The 17,899-nt window shown below is 43.7% G+C and overlaps 1 protein-coding gene across 4 annotated transcripts; it reads left to right on the forward strand.

Moving 5' to 3' along the window:
• The first annotated feature begins 292 nt into the window (after nucleotides 1-292).
• Nucleotides 293-15,368, forward strand: SUGP2 (SURP and G-patch domain containing 2). 4 transcript variants are annotated; one of them, XM_057417469.1, is made up of 10 exons: nucleotides 293-504; nucleotides 1,621-3,276; nucleotides 4,103-4,220; nucleotides 4,894-5,402; nucleotides 5,583-5,694; nucleotides 6,471-6,991; nucleotides 7,859-7,923; nucleotides 8,610-8,746; nucleotides 11,961-12,081; nucleotides 15,101-15,368. In XM_057417469.1, the coding sequence occupies exons 1-9, from the start codon at nucleotides 390-392 to the stop codon at nucleotides 12,079-12,081; spliced, it is 3,354 nt and encodes a 1,117-aa protein (XP_057273452.1). In that variant the 5' UTR covers nucleotides 293-389; the 3' UTR covers nucleotides 15,101-15,368. The 4 variants fall into 4 exon arrangements, with proteins under 4 accessions (XP_057273452.1, XP_057273453.1, XP_057273454.1 ...); XM_057417470.1 differs by lacking the exon at nucleotides 15,101-15,368 and adding an exon at nucleotides 12,273-13,052; XM_057417471.1 differs by lacking the exon at nucleotides 11,961-12,081.
• The last annotated feature ends 2,531 nt before the right edge of the window (nucleotides 15,369-17,899 follow it).

The following is a 17,899-nucleotide window of genomic DNA, read 5'->3' on the forward strand; positions in this document are numbered from 1 at the left end:
GGGACGCGGGGCGGGGCAGGACGGAGCGGGGCGGGGCGGGACGGCGCCCCTGGTCCTGCCGGTGCCCCTTCTCCTGCCCGTGTCCCCGCCTGTGGCAGCGTGGGGTGGGTGTGCAGGAGGCTGCTAGGGTCGCCCTGTGAGGGGCGGGAAGGCGCCAAACACAGCGGCTCCTCCTCACGCTGCGGTTTACCTCAGGCTGCACTGCCCCGACCGGGGACCGGGAGGTGCCTGCCCCCTCCGCAGCGCTGACGGGAATCCACCAGGGTTGAGCCCAGTGAGGGGGGGGGGGGGGTGGTGTTCCGGGGTAACGGGGAGGCAGAGGCAGGACCTTCCCCATCGGCCGTGCCCCGGCCAGGGGCGGCATTGTGCTGTTTTGCTACAGGATAAAAATGGCCTCTCGACGGATCACACGGGAGACGTTTGATGCTGTAGTGCAGGACAAAGTTAAAAGGTATCGCATGGACCGGGGTGATGCCATAGAAGATACAATCCATCGTTTTAAAGGTAATGAAATGCGGGCGTGACGGGCCCTGGATCACACTGGGTTACATTTCTTGCCTTCCATTTATGTGTATTTGCCTAAAATGTGGACTTGTGCTGGTGGTTTTCCACATCCATTTTCATTTAAGAGGCTAATAGCTTGCTATGACTGACACTATTTCGATGTGGAATGCAAATTCCAGGCAGTAAAACCGAATTTCAAACAAAGGAATTCTGTTCAGGCTCTGTCAGAGAGTCGGTCCAATTTCAGGAGGTCTCCAGAGACATCTGCAGGGTGGAATTCTGTTGATGTCTGACAAGTTAAATAAATGTAGGAGTTTATTGGAAGCCTTTGGATCATTTATTTAATGTTAGTTTTGGAGCAGAAGCTAAAAGCAGGACATTAATCTCCTGAACACACACAAAACATCATCTGCAGATTCTTTCATTTTCTAAACTCGAAACCTAAAATGTCTAAAAAAAATTAACCTTTTACAATTATAGGAAATTAAGAGTTTTGATCTCTTAAAGTTGTATAAGCTCCAAAGCAATAATTTATTTTAAATATTTTGTCCAGGTATGATTTCTGAATTTAACTTCTGGGAATAGGGAAGCTTGGATACTTTACAGGAAATCCTGGTGTATCTGACTTTAATGGTGTGTTGGATAAATGTCTATGGATCTGTAGTAGATCTGATCTGGTGAAGGTCCAGAATCGAGTGTGGAAACAGAAAGTACAAGCTTTGATCGTCTTACATCTGTAAAATCAGAGTGGAAGCCTTTTGAGCACAACATGAGCATCTTCCAAGGCTGAGGAAGTTATAAGTGGAAAATGGGGTATAAACCATGTAACTAAACTACATAACCAAACTGTAACACAGAGCTGGTGTTTGAGTGGACATAGAAGTTTTAATAACTGTTTTGACTGTGTGTTTAGGTTTTGTTTAATTTGTGGCTTTTTGCTTATTTCAGTTATTCCATGTACATAAAGAAGCAAATGGTAATATCCTGGTGTTAGATATATTACTGTTCTTCAGGAGCTTTGATCCGTTGACTCTTCTAAGTGTCTAAATGTGTTTATCAGGGTTTTTCTGGCACTACCTGCAAGGCATTGGTGTCTCTGTGCTTTTGTTGTTACAGCTCGTTCAAGGCCAGTCCCAAGACCAAGGTATGACAACAGCTTTCATGATGATGGAAGATATGCTCATGATAATGCTCAGCACCATCCACACGATGATTGGAGTGAAGACCCCAGGGATGACTACCCAGGACCTTCCTATAGGACTGCCAATCCTCTTGTAAGGAAAGACAACTACTACCATGAACAGTTTGGCCGCCCAGCATGCCGTGACCGGGAATTTGGCCACCCGGTATCCCGTGACCGGGAATTTGGCCACCCAGCTTCACACAGTCGGGAATACCAGCGTCCAGCTGCACGCAAACGGGAGTTTGGGCACCAAGCATCTCGTGACCAGGAGTACAGGCGCCCGGCTTCCCATGACCAGGAATATGGGCACCCAGCTTCCCATGACCGGGAGTATGTGGGCCTGGCTTCTCATGACCAGGACTACTGCCCTCCTGACTCTTGGGAATCCACTGGACCACATGAAACTGATTTTAGTTCTTCGGATATTTTAGGTGATTTTAGATCACCAGGACTCATGGAAGATGAATATGGCAGTATGGAAAATCAGGACTATGATGTAGACTTTGGAATTCAATCTGATGGCGAGTTCCGACCCCCGATTCGCAGGGGCAACAGTGGCAGGGGAAGAGGTCTGCGAGGAAAGCGTATTGCAAGGGGTGGCGTTAAAACTAAAGTATTCAAAGGAGAGATCAAAGCTCCCCACAAGAAGTGGAACACTAAAAAGCTGCAGCCAGGCCTCGACCAGACACTAGCTGAGCAGCCTGAGCCAGAAGATGCTGAGCAACCCAGCCAGAGGCTAGTGCCCATCCAGCATCCCAGTCAAAAGTTGCTTCCACAACCTATAACAACCCAGAGACCTATTCTCAGGCTCCCAAAGCCTGCACACGTTTTCAGAAATCTCAATTTTGACCTTGTGGACAAATCAGACATTTTTTCAACATTTGGAATAGAAATTATCAAGTGGGCTGGGTTTCATGCGATAAAAACTGATGCAGAGTTTTCCCGGCTCTTCGGAGCTCTCTTTGAGCTGGAGACAGAAACCTGTGCAAAAATGCTTGCCTCCTTTAAGTGCTCCTTGAAGCCAGAACACAGAGATTATTGTTTCTTTACTATCAAGAGTTTACAACATGCTGCTCTCAAAACTCCCAAAGTGGACAATGAGTTTTTAAACATGCTGTTGGACAAAGGTGCTGTGAAAACAAAGAATTGCTTCTTTGAGATAATCAAGCCTTTTGATAAATACATAATGAGGCTCCAGGACCGCCTCCTGAAAGGTGTCACTCCGCTGCTGATGGCCTGTAATGCCTATGAGCTGAGCATCAAGACGAGTGGGTTTGGGAATCCCAGAGAAATGGCAAGTGCTTTTGAGACCACTGTTTCTCTCTGTCGTAAGTCTTTAGCACTTCTGGGGCAGACCTTCGCCTTAGCATCTGTTTTCAGGCAAGAGAAAATACTTGAGGCTGTAGGGCTCCAGGAAATGGCTCCAGCACCAACTTTGTTCCCAAACTTTGATGATTCAACATTGTTTGGAAGGGAGTACATTGAAAACTTGAAGGCTTGGTTGGAAAAGAGTGGATATCCCATTCAGATGAAAAAAACTGAGCAGGAGTCCACAGAACCGCTTATAAACCCCTCTCCTGATCCAAAAGGTAATGCGGTAAACTGTTGTAAGATACTTGGAAGGATATAATGTCTTTATTTGTCACTAGCATTTTATTGTCATTTTAATGATTTCATTAGGTCAGGATTTCCCAGTTCTGGGAATTCCATGTGAGTCTTTGGCACGTGCTTATATTGAAATGTAGGATTTCCACCTCGTGCCCTGGACCTCTTCCACTGCCCCCCAGTGCCAGCCCTGGAGGGAGGCCATGCCTGCAGCTGCAACTGCCTGCATTAGAGGGAGTATTTGCACCTAAGCAAAGCTGCAGGTGTTACCATCAGTGCTTTTGGCAGATGCAGATGTCTTGGAAGTTGTTTTTATACTACCATCTATAGGAATAGATCTCCTCTACTCTATTAGACCAACTAGTTCATCTTCTAAAGCATTCTTACTCACTACTACACTCATCTGTTTTTTCCTAATTGAACGTCATCTGCTTTCTCAGGGAGATCTTGCAGCACTGACAGTGAATGATTTGGAGCTCCTCCCTTCCCAATTGTGTTCACATATACTTATTTTGCACAAATTCCCTTTGGTACAATCGGTAATTGCCTTTCAAAAGATGGCTTCACTTGCCCAGGATGGCCAAGGGGTGAGTTTCTTAAACCACAGCCACTGCTCAGAATAAACTGTTCTAGAGTCTGAGTTGAGAAAAGAGAAAGTTTGAGGTTTCCTTCACTTATATTAAGTGCAGCCTTTCTATTTATTAATGTTGAAAAATTGCAAATGTCCGTGTATCAAAGAATAAAAAAGATGCCACATTGATGCTCTGTGGATGAGCAGAATAAAGTGACTACTTTTCCCTTTCCCCACAGTCCCACAGCGAGCCGATCGGAAGGTTGTACAGACAATTGAAGAGCTGGTGACCAGCATCGTGTCAGGAACCTTGTCTGCCAAAGAGAGGACTGCTCAGAAGAGCTGCCCTGAGTATTGGTAGGTGTGTTTGAACAGTGTGTTGTAATGCTGCTTGCTGGCAAAGATCTATGGAATAGATTTAATTAAATCTAATATTCATTGGATGGGTGTAAGATCAAAGCCTATTGTATATTTAATCAGACTCTCTGAGCCCATTGCATCTCCTGATACCCCTGGAAAATGTCCTGTTGCTTCTGTTTTGTCTTGTAGCTCATGACGCTTTTGATCTGTCAGTAATGGCTGCACCTCAATCCAAATGCAGGGCGTTAGAAGCAATTTGCATGCACAAAATGAGAATAGGAAGCAAATGTAGCTGGTATAAACACACAGTGAGGTGACAGACTTACTGATCTTATGTTCTAAATAATACTGGAAAAGGAAAGCTGAGACACTTCCAAGTGTGATGATCTTTTAATCTGACAGTATCTCTTAATGTGTGAATTACAGCATAGCTGCTTAATTACTAGCCAAATGATTTATGTCAAACCCCTCCATCATTTACTTCCTTGGCATGCTTTACTCACTGCTATACAAGTGGAGTTGGGTGTTATTCTGAGGCTAATGTTAGTCTAGCAGCTTGCGTACACCCCTGGAAAAAAGGGTCAGTTGCTGCAGACGTTTTGCTCTGAGAATCTGAGCTCAGTTGTGCTTTCAGCTCAGGCTTTCATTTTGTTGATGTGATGTTATTTAGGTTCTTGTCTGATGAAGATAGTCTGGAATACAAGTATTACAGACTCAAGTTAGCAGAGATGCAAAGGCGGATGTCACCTGGCATGGAAGCGGGTGTGGAGGGCAGAACACTGGAAGGCTCTCCAGCAGAAGCCGTGCGGGCCATGCTCTATGCCAGGAAGGTGGCCAGTATTAAGAGAAGGCTGTTTAAAAGGAAAAGGCTTGGGATCAGCACACAGCGTGTGGCTCGAGGAAGGAGGGGGAAGAGAGCATCCACAGGGACGCAGACTGTGCTTTCAGCTGGGACGGTGCTGAAGCACCAGGACAAGCATCTTCAAGGTTCAGTCCAGACAAAGCCTTCTGCCTCAGAGCCCAGCCTGGGTGAGAAGAGCTCTTCCCTGGATGCCACCTCACCCTCACAGTGTGCCGCTGGTTCGGAGGTGTCTCTGCCAGAAGAAGAAAGGGCAGATTCTGAGGGTTTCTCAGCACCACCTGACCTCCTCCCACCATTGCCCTCTCAGTTTCCTGATGGTATGTGAAGCTGCAAGATTAGATTTTCAACTGTAAGTTATATGAGAAAAAAATTTGCATTGAATGTCACAGAAATACCAAAATCACTTATTTTGCTAAAGTAGTTCTCAACTGTACTGAGCTTCCAGTAGTGCAGGTTTTGGATGAAACTGTACATAATCAGCTTTCTGTTTCTTGCAGTGGATGCTAAAACAATGGAAACTGCTGAGAAACTTGCCAAGTTTGTTGCTCAGGTAGGACCAGAGATTGAGCAGTTCAGCATCGACAACAGCACGGACAACCCAGACCTTTGGTGAGTGAGGCACACGTTCAGCTGTAGGAATGGACTCCTAAGGAAAATCAGAATGCATTGAGGCAGTTACTAAGGAGATATTTCCTTTTCTGGTGTGCTGAATGTATGCTTTTATTCAATATGTTTGGGAACAGGGGAATTCTGAGCAGTACTCCCTGTTGTTCTACTCAGCACCTCCAGTAATGGTAAATACCTGAAACCTTGCTCCTCCCAAATGTGTACATGCACTGATAGATGTATTTTATTTTTGATATCCTAAGTAATCAGCTTGCATCTTGAAACAGTTTCTGCCAAAGTAGTTTCAGTCTTGTTCATTTCTGAAGCAAGGCTCTGATGACAGTAGCCCAAGTGCTCTGCTGTAAATCAGCATAGGTTTTCTCTTGTAGTCATACTGTACTAGTAAAAAGGAAGCCCTGTTGTCTCTTCTGTCTCTCAGAATCAGTACCCCTATTGCCACATAGGCCACATGACTGACATTCAGAAGACCCAAATTCTCTTGTGGGGTCTGCTGTTCGCCTTCTCGGTCATCCCAAGCTGGCATCTTGTCATAGTGTCTCCAACTATATAATGCAGCTAATTGTACTGAATTCTTTACAGCACAGGTTGAGATCTGCTGCTGCAAACTCAGTCTGTGAGAACTGAGGAGAACCATTGCTGTTGTTGGGGAATCCTACAGTTCTACAAAATATGACTAGGAGCTTTATTTCTGTTGTCTCACTTCATGGTAGGTAAAGACAATTGCTTTCTGATATTATTTCACTTTAATTTTTGCTCAGGTTTCTACAGGATCGAAACAGTTCTGCCTTCAAATTTTACCGAATGAAAGTCTATGAGTTGTGCCCATCCATTAACTTCAGTGCTGTGTCAGAAGCAGCTGATGGTGGGGAGAGTGCTAAACCTGAAGAGACAAATCTGGATATTTTGGAAGAGGAAGAGGATGAAGAAGAAGAGGAGGAAGAAGATAATGAGGAGGAAGCTGAGTTTGAGGATGATATCTCCCAGTCTTTGGAAGGAATGGATATGGAGCAAGCAGAGGAGGGAGAAGAGGATGACGTGTCAGCAGGTAGAAGTGTGGAAAACCTAGCTGAAGAGATGATTTCCAAACCAGGAGAGGAAATGTCCACAGGTGAAGTGCAGCTAGCCACATCATCTGATGGTGCTGTACCCAATCTGTCGACACAGGCGTCCACTCCTGCTCCTGGAACCCCATTTCCTCGCAAACGAATCAGCAGCAAGTCTCTGAAAGTGGGTATGATTCCGGCATCCAAAAGGATTTGCCTCATAGAAGAACCAAAAGGTGGGTGTTACTTAAAGGATATCTTGTAGGTATCAGTAAAGAATTCCTAGTTTTTATGTACTTTGTTGCTGGCTGCTGCTGGCTAAAAGAATTAATGCAGCTGACAAAGGAGAATGTAAATAAACTGTGTAAGTTTTTGTATTGTAGTGCAATAGCGAAGTTCACATCATCATTCCTCAAATATTCCCTAAGTAGATGTGAATGTTATCCACTCTGCTGCTTAAAAACCTCCCAGTAGTAGTTTTATGGGGTTTGTTTGGTCGGTGTACATAAGCTTTAACAGACTTAAGGAGAGTACTGAACAGACTTTGAGTGTTTGACTAAACGTGTTCCAACTGTGGATTGGCCTGTCAAATGATGTCCATATGGCCACAGCAAGGGTGGGTCATGATAGTCCAAGACTTGAAAGATAAGTAGCTTAAAACTGATTCTGTGTGCTCTGCAGCTGCTTTAACAAATGGCTTTTCTTTGCATAATGGTTTTTATTGGTGAAGGTTATCATTTGCGAGATGAAAATTGTATACAATGACCTCATTTAAGTCCAGGCTGAATTTTCTATGAGTATTACAGAAGCTGAGGGAAATGAAAGATCTGAAGTCCTTTACAGTGTATCATCCATCAGTGTATTGCTGGCAGAATATGTCCAAAACTAAATACATGCGTGTACTAATTACTTTATTTGCGGTGGAGGTGGCGGAAAAAGTTCTTACCATTTCTCTTTGTCTCAGTTTTATTTCTGGCCTTTCTTGTTGGTTCTAATTTTAGGCCAAGGCACTGAGTTGAGTCCTGCTTGAGATGTACTTGGAGAGTTCTGCATGAAAGTAGTTTTTCTTTACAGCTGAATTTTGTCTTTGATTTGACTTGCAGTGCACGAACCTGTCAGAATTGCTTATGATAGGCCCCGTGGTTGCCCAGTTACAAAGAAGAAGAAGGTAAAGAACTCTTCTCATTTGTTATTGCACTCTGAGAGCCCACTGGCTTTACAAGAGACCCCCTATGAAAATGTGTCATTGCCATAAAATCAACTTAAAACTTGAAGAGCCTGACCCTGGAAGCCAGGACTAAACCTCAGGGCAGCCATGGCTCCTGTTGTCTTGTAACTACCTGTGTCAAAAGGCAACATTTAATGATTACAGCACTGTTGAAAAGATGTGTATTATCCTTGTCTTCTATTAAAATACAAAAGCTGAAAAGGAAGAAAGGAATCAGTGCATTGCTGTCTGGAAAACAGGCTGTAACTTCCCACAGCTGGGGAGATGTTCTGTATTTGTAATGGAGGTTCAATCATTAGATCATTCAATAGTTGATATTAAATAACAGAACTACCTTTCAAAACACGATTCTTTGCTATTTTAATAATGTAATTAAACAGTTTGAGAACCTGAAAAATACATATATATATATATTTAACTGGCAAGTCAGGTGTCTTCTCTTTGGTAGACTTCCTCAGTGTGGCCAGTGAAATGCTGCTTAGAAGATATTCCTGTATATCCAGAAATTCGGACATACTTAGTTTGGGGAGCAGGTGGGGATTTGAGGGATTTTTAATCCATGGTCTCCCTGTATAACAAAAAGAACCTACCCTTTGTTTTTTCTGGGGTTATTCTTCTCTCCACAGAAACCAAAAGATTTGGAATTTTCACACAAGAAGCTAACAAACAGGAATGTGGGTTTCCAGATGCTTCAGAAGATGGGCTGGCAGGAAGGACATGGCCTTGGTTCACGAGGAAAAGGAATCAGAGAGCCTGTAAAAGTGTATGTAATGGGGACACAGTGCAGAGATCTGCCACCTCTGGAAAAGGCTGGGATTCTCCTGGTTACCAGGTCTCTCTAAGCACCTAGGTGGGCCAGTTGTGGTGTGTTTCCTTCCTCATGTTGGCCTCTGGCCTCAGCAGAGCTGAACGTGGAGACTTCACGTGTCTCTGGCCAGGGAGGCAAAGCCTGGTCTGAATGGAGGGTGGCTGTTTCATGCCATCCGATTTGACATCCCTGAAGGCTGCAGCATGAATGCTGCAGTGTGTGGACACTCCCTAAAGATACAGAGGTGCCCTGTTCTTCAGGAGGTGGGTTTTGTTGTTTGCTGGATTTAGGGTTGGGGTTTTTTATACATAGTATTATCCTAGGGATCTCCTTGCTGCCACACCAGCTACGAAACATATAAATAGGCTTTAGGAATGTCATACACTGTACTCCTAGGTGTAGGCAACACATTTATTTTCACTCTAATTACGTGATTCATTCCAGTGCACACTGAGAGAGGTAAGTGCATCTGCCAGAAGGTAAGTGTGCTTTTTCCTTTAAAACATTCTTTTGGTTTTGAATCTTCATTTTGTCTTTTAAAGTTGCTGTATCCAGTGTCCACTGCTGCCAGCATGGGGAACGAGTAATACCTTCTTCAGCTCCCTGACTGAATAAGGAGATGGAAACTATTTGTTTCTCTCTGAACCCATACAACAAGCTTTCTTATCCACACATGCAGTCTGTGGTTTAACAGTTTTCCTTCTCCAGGGGTTTCTGTGTTCTCTTTGTGCCTTGGACCCTCCTGGTCATTTTAGCTGGTGGGATACTTCTGGTGGTTTCTTTCTTTTTTCCTTAGAGCTCCCTGTGGTCCAGTGGCCATCACTAGATTTGCTGTATTTCCTTTTCCAGCAGCAGAAGGACAATGTGACAGTACTTGACTTCCCCTGCAGCTCTCACGGTCACCACTTTGGCTCTTAACCTCAAAACTCCTTGGGACCAAATCTGAGTAACTTTTGTTTCTGTAGCTCCCGCACAAGTTTGGCTGCACAGTTAGTCATGAGTGATTCAGATGTGTCTGGTCTCCCAGCTCCCCACATTCTCAATGTTTCTACCCATCTTTAACTGCAGTTTTAATACATGAAAATACTGTTTTTCCAGCTTGAGTCCATGGCTGTGTCACTCTTGTAAAGCCACCTGCAAAGAGCAGTGCAGAACTGCTTCCTGTACCTCTATGTTGACTTTTTCTGTAACATAGCGAGAACTCCATGGTTTTGATTATCTCCCTGGTGTGCACCTCTTTCTACTGTCCCATCCAGTTTGTCTTTGGACAATACACTGAGACGATCTCGGTGAGGATGAGACCAGTGCAGTTTAAATCTTTGCTTTCTCCTGTTAGTTGCTTTGATACAGTGCAGTTGGTTAGTTTGTCTTTCATTTAGTTAACCTGCAGCCTCTCTCCTCCTTTTTGAAAATCACCAGCTCTTCTACTGATGAATTGCTTGAAACGGCACATGCTGCCTGATCTCATCCTCTAAGCAGGAGGGGATGGATTAATAATTGGAGAGACTCCAGTTGCAGTATAGATCATGCCCTGATCACTGTATAACACTGGTATCTAAACCCAATGTATTCAGGCACATTATTTGTTACACAAAGAAACTTGAGGCCCTGTTTTGTTAGGAAAGCTTAAAGCTTGTCTTTGGCTGTGGCAGCAAGTTGTATTTGCAGGTTTGAGAAGATTTTGGTGTATGTTACTGTAGGAGATCCATGAAATGTATGGTGACTCCTCATGGAAATGATACCTCTAGAGATTTAAAATGGAATTTCAGGTTAGTCTTGAGAGCTCTTCCCTGTCTTGAGCTGTGGGTCTGACCAGGTTTAAGAGAAGTTTAAAAAACCCCAAACAACCAGCCCCCACTCAAAGGGAGAGCATTGCTATGGGACAGATCCTGCTCTGAGTGATTATCTCATGTCTTTAATGAGGTCTTTTTATTCCGGAAGTAATCTAAAAGGGAGCTGTGGTGTAAATAGAAACCAAGCCAACCAAAATTGTCTGTTCTTTCTGGTTAGAAGCATGAAGCAGCCATTGTGTAATAGGAGAGTCTGCTTCAAACAGGTTGTAGTGCAAAAGAGCAAAAATAGCCATGTTTTGGGAGGTCTTTTAGGTGATTTCACTTTTAACCACAATAGAAAACATAACTGAACTTGATATAGCTGCCAAGTCACACTGTCCCATTTGGGACAAGAAAAACAGCACCCAGCTTTCTGCTGTGGGCTGTAAAGTTGAATTTGCTTTTTAGAATCCAAATATTCTCTCAGAATTGCACAACCTACTTGGCTGACATGGATCCATTATGACAGAAATTGGATAAGAATAAGTTTTCTTTACTTCTAGTCCTCAAATTTTACCCTGAGAGCACAGCAGACCTGATTTGAGCACATGGGGCAATCTAAAAAGGTTTTCGTACTTTAATATTATCTAAAGATTTTGCTACACTAGCACAGAGGATCATTCCTGTGGCAGAGGTTTCATTCGTCTTGGCTTTGTAATGACTCTGTTCTATGCACACAGCCTGGAGAAAGAGATGGGGTTTCATTATTTGTACCTCTGTATTCTTGTGGGTCGCCTACTTCCAGGGTAGAAAGTAGGTTTGATGCTGCTGAGGCCTGTCTGCTCCTGTTGGCATGTTTGGGTGAAGAGAGGAGTTAATGACTCATTTCCTTTGTGGAAGGGCAGGGCTTGTCTGTGGTGCGTGTCTTGCTTTGGGGGCTACACATTTTAAGCAGCATTATGATCCTTTGGTAAAATTGTCATCTTTTATGCAGTTACGTGGTGTTTCCTCCAAGTCTCTGACTTCTGTCATTTTTGAAATGTAAGAAACAAGGCCGTTTTTGACATCTCAACAGAGGATCTTGTATACCATGAATAAAGTGGTTAAAGTTCATGCAAGAATTTGATCTGTTGGATGACTATATCTTCACTGCTCCCTTAATAGCCTAGGAGCATTTTCTTCTGGTGGGTATTTGCATGTGCAGTGGGAGGTGGGATTGTTTCATGGTTGATCTCATGTGCCAGGTACGAAGCCTCCACTCCCCCTCTCCCCCCAGTGAAGCAGAATTGCTTTCCACTTGAATTGTGTCTGTGTTGGAAGCTGTTGTTTAGATCTCTTCTGCACATTGTCAAATGTAACAGAAACAGAGTGTTCTAACTATTCATTTTACTCCCTAGGGGTGCTACCTCTGCAGGGGAGGGCTTGGGTGTTGCAGGGGAAGAAAATAAAGAAGATGCATTTGATGTTTTCCGTCAAAGAATGATACAAATGTACAGGCAGAAAAGAGCCAGTAAATAGGTATGTGCAATGGACACGTCTGCTTTCTGAATTCCTGCAAACATTAACGTACCAGGGCTTTTTAAGTCTTCTTTTACCAAGAAAATATTACTATTTCCATGAGTATATCTGGCTTCTTACCATTTCATGAGAATCCAGAGCCACGTTGAACTGCTTTGAACTGCTGAATTACCCCCAATCTTACTTTCTAGGTTTGACATAAAGACTCGCTCGCTAGAAAGTGCACGGATATGCAAAGGCTGCTTGTGAAAGCTCCTCGGCAGAGCATGCCAGTATGAAGAACACTTTGTTCTATAGTAGTGGACTTGAATACTAATGTATTAAAACATTTTCCAAGATTCAAGTTAGTCTTGTGTTTAACTGTGCAAGCTAACAACTTGGATGTCATCTTCTGAGGAAGAAACAACTGATTTTGTTCTCGGAAGTGCCTGCTCACCTCTTTCTTTGGCCAAGTATTCCTGTTTTGTGATGAGATGGCTTACCAAAAAAACCCAGAATAAGCAGCATGAAAAATATGACTTAGCCTGCTTTGACTCTGATCCTTTCTGAAACCAAGAGTCTTCTCAAGTTCAAATCTTTCAAGGCAGGTCAGATTTTATTACACTACATTTTGTTGATGGTCTGATCTTCTCTTCTACTTCTGGAGTCTGCATAAGGCAGTTCCCTTTCCTCCACATGCCATTTTTAAGAAGAGTCTCTAACTGTGTGCTTATTTCACATAGGAATCTAGACTTTAAAAGTAGGATGAATAACAGAGTTCATCTGAGTCTGAGAACACTAAACTGTTCCTTGAAAGCCTCTGCTGCTGAGGTCTCTCACTGTAAGCAACAAGTAATATATATTTGAAGTGTATTTTTTGGGTTTACACGAATTTGCAGCTCTTCTCCAGCAAATTCTTGACTAAATTCTTTCCTTCTCAGAGCATTTTAAGCCATGAGCAGGTGCAGTTCATGTGGCTGCAGAAGGTCATGTGGCTGCAGAAGGTCCTGAAGAAAACACTTGGAAGTCAGCTATTCAGAAGTCATCTGGAAGTGGATGATCAGTTTTATAAGACCATCAATTTAGAGAGCCATTTTTTTCTTTTAAACATTTGCTCTGCAGAAGTTCTGTTATTGAAAAATCCCATGACATAAGCCAAAAAAAGCTTGTACTTTTAAGGGACTATTCCACAACTTCCTGAAAGTGAAGACTGGATTAACCTACTGTGCTTCAGCAGAAAACATTACCTGACTGCTTGGTGAAGCAGCTCTGAAGATGAGAAAGATTTCAGTGTTACCACAAAAAAAGATTCGAGGTCTGATCATTCATCTTTATCTGACTTGCACATCAATAAGGGATCTGTGACTGGACTACTGAGAGAATTTAATGGTGCACTTGTAGTGTATTCATTCCCCATCATTAGGCAAAACTCTTCACTTGAATGTTATAGTACCAAAACCTACTTTGCTGAAGTTTTCTTGAAGAGAGTTGATCTTGAGCTGATGCATGTCTTGCTTACTAGCAGTGGGTGTTTGTCTTGCTGATGTTCCCATCCCACACCATGCTTCTTGCAGAGCACAGAGCTTGTGGTCCACCACTAATAGCACCCCCTGGTCCCGTGGCAGCACCTCGCATTCCTCACTGACATATATGCAAGAAACTGTGTTCTTCAGTTACCAGCTTGCCTGTGCCTGCTGTTTAAGGAACAAAATCATACTCTTTCCCCATTAAAACCCCTGTTGGTTGAAAGGGAATGTCTTCATTTTCATTCAATAGCAACAAGCTTTTCCTTATAACAACCAGTTTTAGTTTATGAATGCAAGTTTGGGTTTTTTTTTTCTTTGTGGGTCTTTGAAACCATAAGAAACAATTGTGTTGCAGTGTAATTTTCTGATCGCTCTGGTTTTGTTGCCTTGAAGCACATCATCACTGAATAAAACCACACTGGCTGATACAGAACAATACATTGGTGGTTCTGTTTTTCCACGAATATCACACGTGTCTTCACCCTTTATATTACAAGAAGTTGAAGCATGAAGGACATAAGAAATGAGTTTATCTAATTGTCAGATTTGGTTAAGGACTTTTGATAGCCCACCCATTTCTCATAGGCTTTACTTGGAGATGTTTAAAATCCTCAATCATTTTGGAGCACAGGCTACTAAAAGGTCTCAGTTACAGTCCTTGGCAATGTATGCTTACCTGTTGAGTTCCTATTTGGGTGTTCTTTGCTGCCCCTCTTTCTTTCCTGTGCCTAATACATGGTAAAACTTGAGCCTTTCAAAAAGGGAGATCTGTCAGTCGCAGTCTGGTTTAGAATGGCACTTGAACCAGTGGCGTTGGCCTGTGATTTATTTCTCAGACCCACTCAAAAGGCTTCAGCTTTTCTTTCTGTGCCAGTGATGAGGCTGCCAGTGTTGCCATTCCCAATTTTATTTCCCTGCCAACTTCCAGTTCAGCTCTTCTCTCGCATTTCCATTTTGGAAGGATTCTTGGTGCTCGTTCTGCTGTTTGCAGCAAGGCACGAGGTGGAGGTTCGCAGCAGGTTTCAACCTCTCGGGGCCAGGTCAGCATTCTGCACTGCTCTGGTGTTAACCCACGTTTGGTGGGCAGAGGTTGGGGTGCGTTTGTGAAACACCTCACCCAAGCTGGGAAATGGTACTGTCCTTTCTGAGGGCAGTTCAGTTTACTATAATGCTGTCTTGAGAATGAACGTGAACACTGGGAAAATCTGAATCTGCTGCCCTGGATGACTGTTGTATGGGCTGTCTTTCTTGTGCCAAACTTGAATTTTGGACAAGATACCAGCAGAGAGTACTGGTGCTGAGATTCCAGTGTTGCTCTCAAGTGGGTTACCCTTTGCCACTTTTATCTTGTTTTCCCAAGACCTTACGCTCCTTTTGCCAAAGGAATTCCCTTTTATTTTGACCTGCTTTTGCAGGCTGATTAGCAAATTTGAAATACTTGTACATGTGAAACATTTGTTATGCAGATGCGTTGCCTTGTTTCAAGTTTACTAGCTTCTTTTCTGTTATTTTAGTTCCAGGCTCTCTTCCATGAAGACTGCAAGCTTCAGTGAACATTTTAACTAACTTCAGTGGTGTGTCTACTGTCTTTTGGTTGTTTTTTTTGCCATTAATCTTGTAGAGCAATTTGCTAGTTTCTGTTCCGTGCAAGTTGGCAGTAGTGCTAAGCTAGTAGCAATGAGATATTTATGTTACTGGATAACTGACATTTCTTCCTAGTGTAAGTAAACATGTTAGCATTGTTAATCTTTTAATATCTGCAATAAATGTAGAACTAAACGATTTCTGGTTTAAATGTTTTGCTTGTGAATTTGGCCATTTGTAAGAGATATGCATCACTTTGGCACTAACAAGTGGAATTGAGATTATGCAGTGTTATGTTAGTGTAAAGCAGGATTTTATAGTGCATGAGGGAAGGAAAGTCCCTCTGTTTCTGTGCTGCTAAATGTCTCTGTGGAGAATACCTACTAAATCATTTCTCAGTTGGTTTTTCATGTGGCTTCTAGGGCATTAAATCTATCCTCGACAGTGTTACTCCCCACATGAGCACCCAAATGGTCATGCCCCAGTCAGAATGTGAGAGTTTTACCCTTTATTCCCATGTCCCAGGAAGCAGTTGTCTCTGGTTTTCTTGGTGGACTGACTTTCAAAGAGCAGAGCTTTCTCTTTACATATGTGTGGTTTACTGTTGCCTTTAAATTCAAATTCCTTTTTTAGACAGGATATGAGGGGGAAAATTGCACCGAGCTGAAATGTAACACTTGTGCAGCCAGCTGCCTTCTGTCCAGAGGTAAAGCGAGAGTGGGCGCTTGGGAAAGACACCAGCCAGGTCTCCCGTCCCTTGCTTTTATACTGACAGCTAGGAATGGCTTTACAGAGACAAGTTCCACCCCTGGCTACTCCTTTTCCCTCTTTTTCCTTCAAAAAGTGGTTATACGTGAGGACCTGGTTCTAGAGGAAAGGACGTTTGCTCTCGCTGGAGAGAAATGAGATTCCCATTCTTGGGAGGTGCCCTAACAGTAGAACTACAGTCAGTAATATGCTGTTTGGAGTAATTGTGTTGGATTAATTGAGATGTTTTCTCTTTTTTTTTTTTTTTTTTTTTTGCCTTCTAAGCTTTTTTTTTTTTTTTTTTCTGTAATGCCAGGGACATTTTCCTATTTATTTTGGGGATTATTTTGAAGAAGACAACTCCAGCATCCTTAGTGTGAACACTTAATCTGTGCTGAGATGACTGTTCTCTAATCAATGTACAGTATATTTTCTATTGATATCCCATTCTGCTTTAAAGTTAATCCTGATGTATCGTGCCCAAAGCGAGTCTGGACTTAAAAATTCAAATGTTATTTGAGATGGTTTCTATCCTACAAGCAGGTATATTTTCTAATCAAAAGGGAAGCCCTGAAAGTCCTGTATCATCTTTAATCCTGCATATCTCATGACTGAGTGGCCAATCACAACCAGACTGTAGATTTGAGCAATAATAAACACCTTAAATGAGAATATGCTCAAAGAACAAGAGGGTACTTCTAAAAAGAAACAGTTTTCTGTGAACCTTGTCAAGTAGGAAACTTGCTGAATTGCAGCAAGGCTGGAATCTGTTTGCATTATCTGTGGGCAATAAAGTTACTGCTGTTTAAGAACGTGCTGGCATGCCGTGTGTTCTCTTCAGCTCTTCTGTGCCGGATTGCCGGTGGTCGAAGGTTGTGCTCATTTCCATGACAATTCTTTCCTAGCCAAGACTTTGAAGGGGGAGGTTTTGTGTTTTGTTATCCCACCACGAGGTAATAAAGCAACAGAAAGTAATAAACCCAGATGTGAGTTCTAAAACAGCTGCCTCTTTGGCAGAGGTTCATTAGGGACTCCTTGGTTTATGGATAACACGGATAACAAAAGCTTTATCTTGGAACAGTTGACAAGCCCTATTTTCAGAAACCGGAACTACTGTTGGATGGGAAATGGCAATTTAGAGAAACCATCTAAAAGGAGAGCTCATGAGGAGGTCACCACACAAAAATGAAGAGAGAATCTCTAAGTTCTGGCTTTATTTGATGCCGTAGCCGTTCCTGCGGGTCATTTACCGGGGCCAGAGGGAGTTGTGGTTGCACATGCTGAGCACAGGACCACCCACACTGTTCTACTGTGTCATCCTGGTCATTAAACACCAGTCTTTAATAGGCTGTAGATCAGTTCCCATCCATAGACTTCTGTCATTCATGAACATAACTCCTTGAGATATCGGGTTCTGGAGGGGTGATTGGACATGGAGAAATCCAGTGTTTCTGGAAGCAGCAGCTTCCACAGGCTCTGCCTGCTGGAGGGGTCCAGTGTGCAGGCAGCCAGCAGGTGAGACGGGCTTTGCCATGTGGCGAGGACAGTGTTCCCGCTCCGCTTCCCTGCAGATCCCAGCACAGCTCTGTCCATGGAGGCCGGTGCCACATCCCTCATCCACGGCTTCCTTGCGGATCCCGGCACAGCTCTGCCCATGGAGGCCGGTGCCACATCCCACATCCACGGCTTCCCTGCGGATCCCGGCACAGCTCTGCCCATGGAGGCCGGTGCCACATCCCACATCCCACATCCAGCTCTGCCCATGGAGGCCGGTCCCACATCCCACATCCAGCTCTGCCCATGGAGGCCGGTCCCACATCCCACATCCCACATCCAGCTCTGCCCATGGAGGCCGGTCCCACATCCAGCACTGCCCATGGAGGCCGGTCCCACATCCCACATCCCACATCCCACATCCCACATCCCACATCCACTGCTCCATCCCCAGCCCTGTCCATGGGGCAGGGCTGGGTCACGTGACC

This window comes from Pezoporus wallicus, unplaced genomic scaffold (genome assembly GCF_028554395.1).
Source record: "Pezoporus wallicus isolate ANWC-B61680 ecotype Strahan unplaced genomic scaffold, APGP_CSIRO_Pwel_v1 contig_13865, whole genome shotgun sequence".
Taxonomy (NCBI): domain Eukaryota; kingdom Metazoa; phylum Chordata; class Aves; order Psittaciformes; family Psittacidae; genus Pezoporus; species Pezoporus wallicus.

Coding starts and splice junctions, on each gene's coding strand:
- SUGP2 (XM_057417469.1), top strand. CDS start 390: ATGGCCTCTCGACGGATCACACGGGAGACGTTTGATGCTGTAGTGCAG. Junction 5,695..6,470: donor ACGGACAACCCAGACCTTTG/GTGAGTGAGGCA, acceptor ATTTTTGCTCAG/GTTTCTACAGGATCGAAACA. Junction 7,924..8,609: donor CAGTTACAAAGAAGAAGAAG/GTAAAGAACTCT, acceptor TTCTCTCCACAG/AAACCAAAAGATTTGGAATT.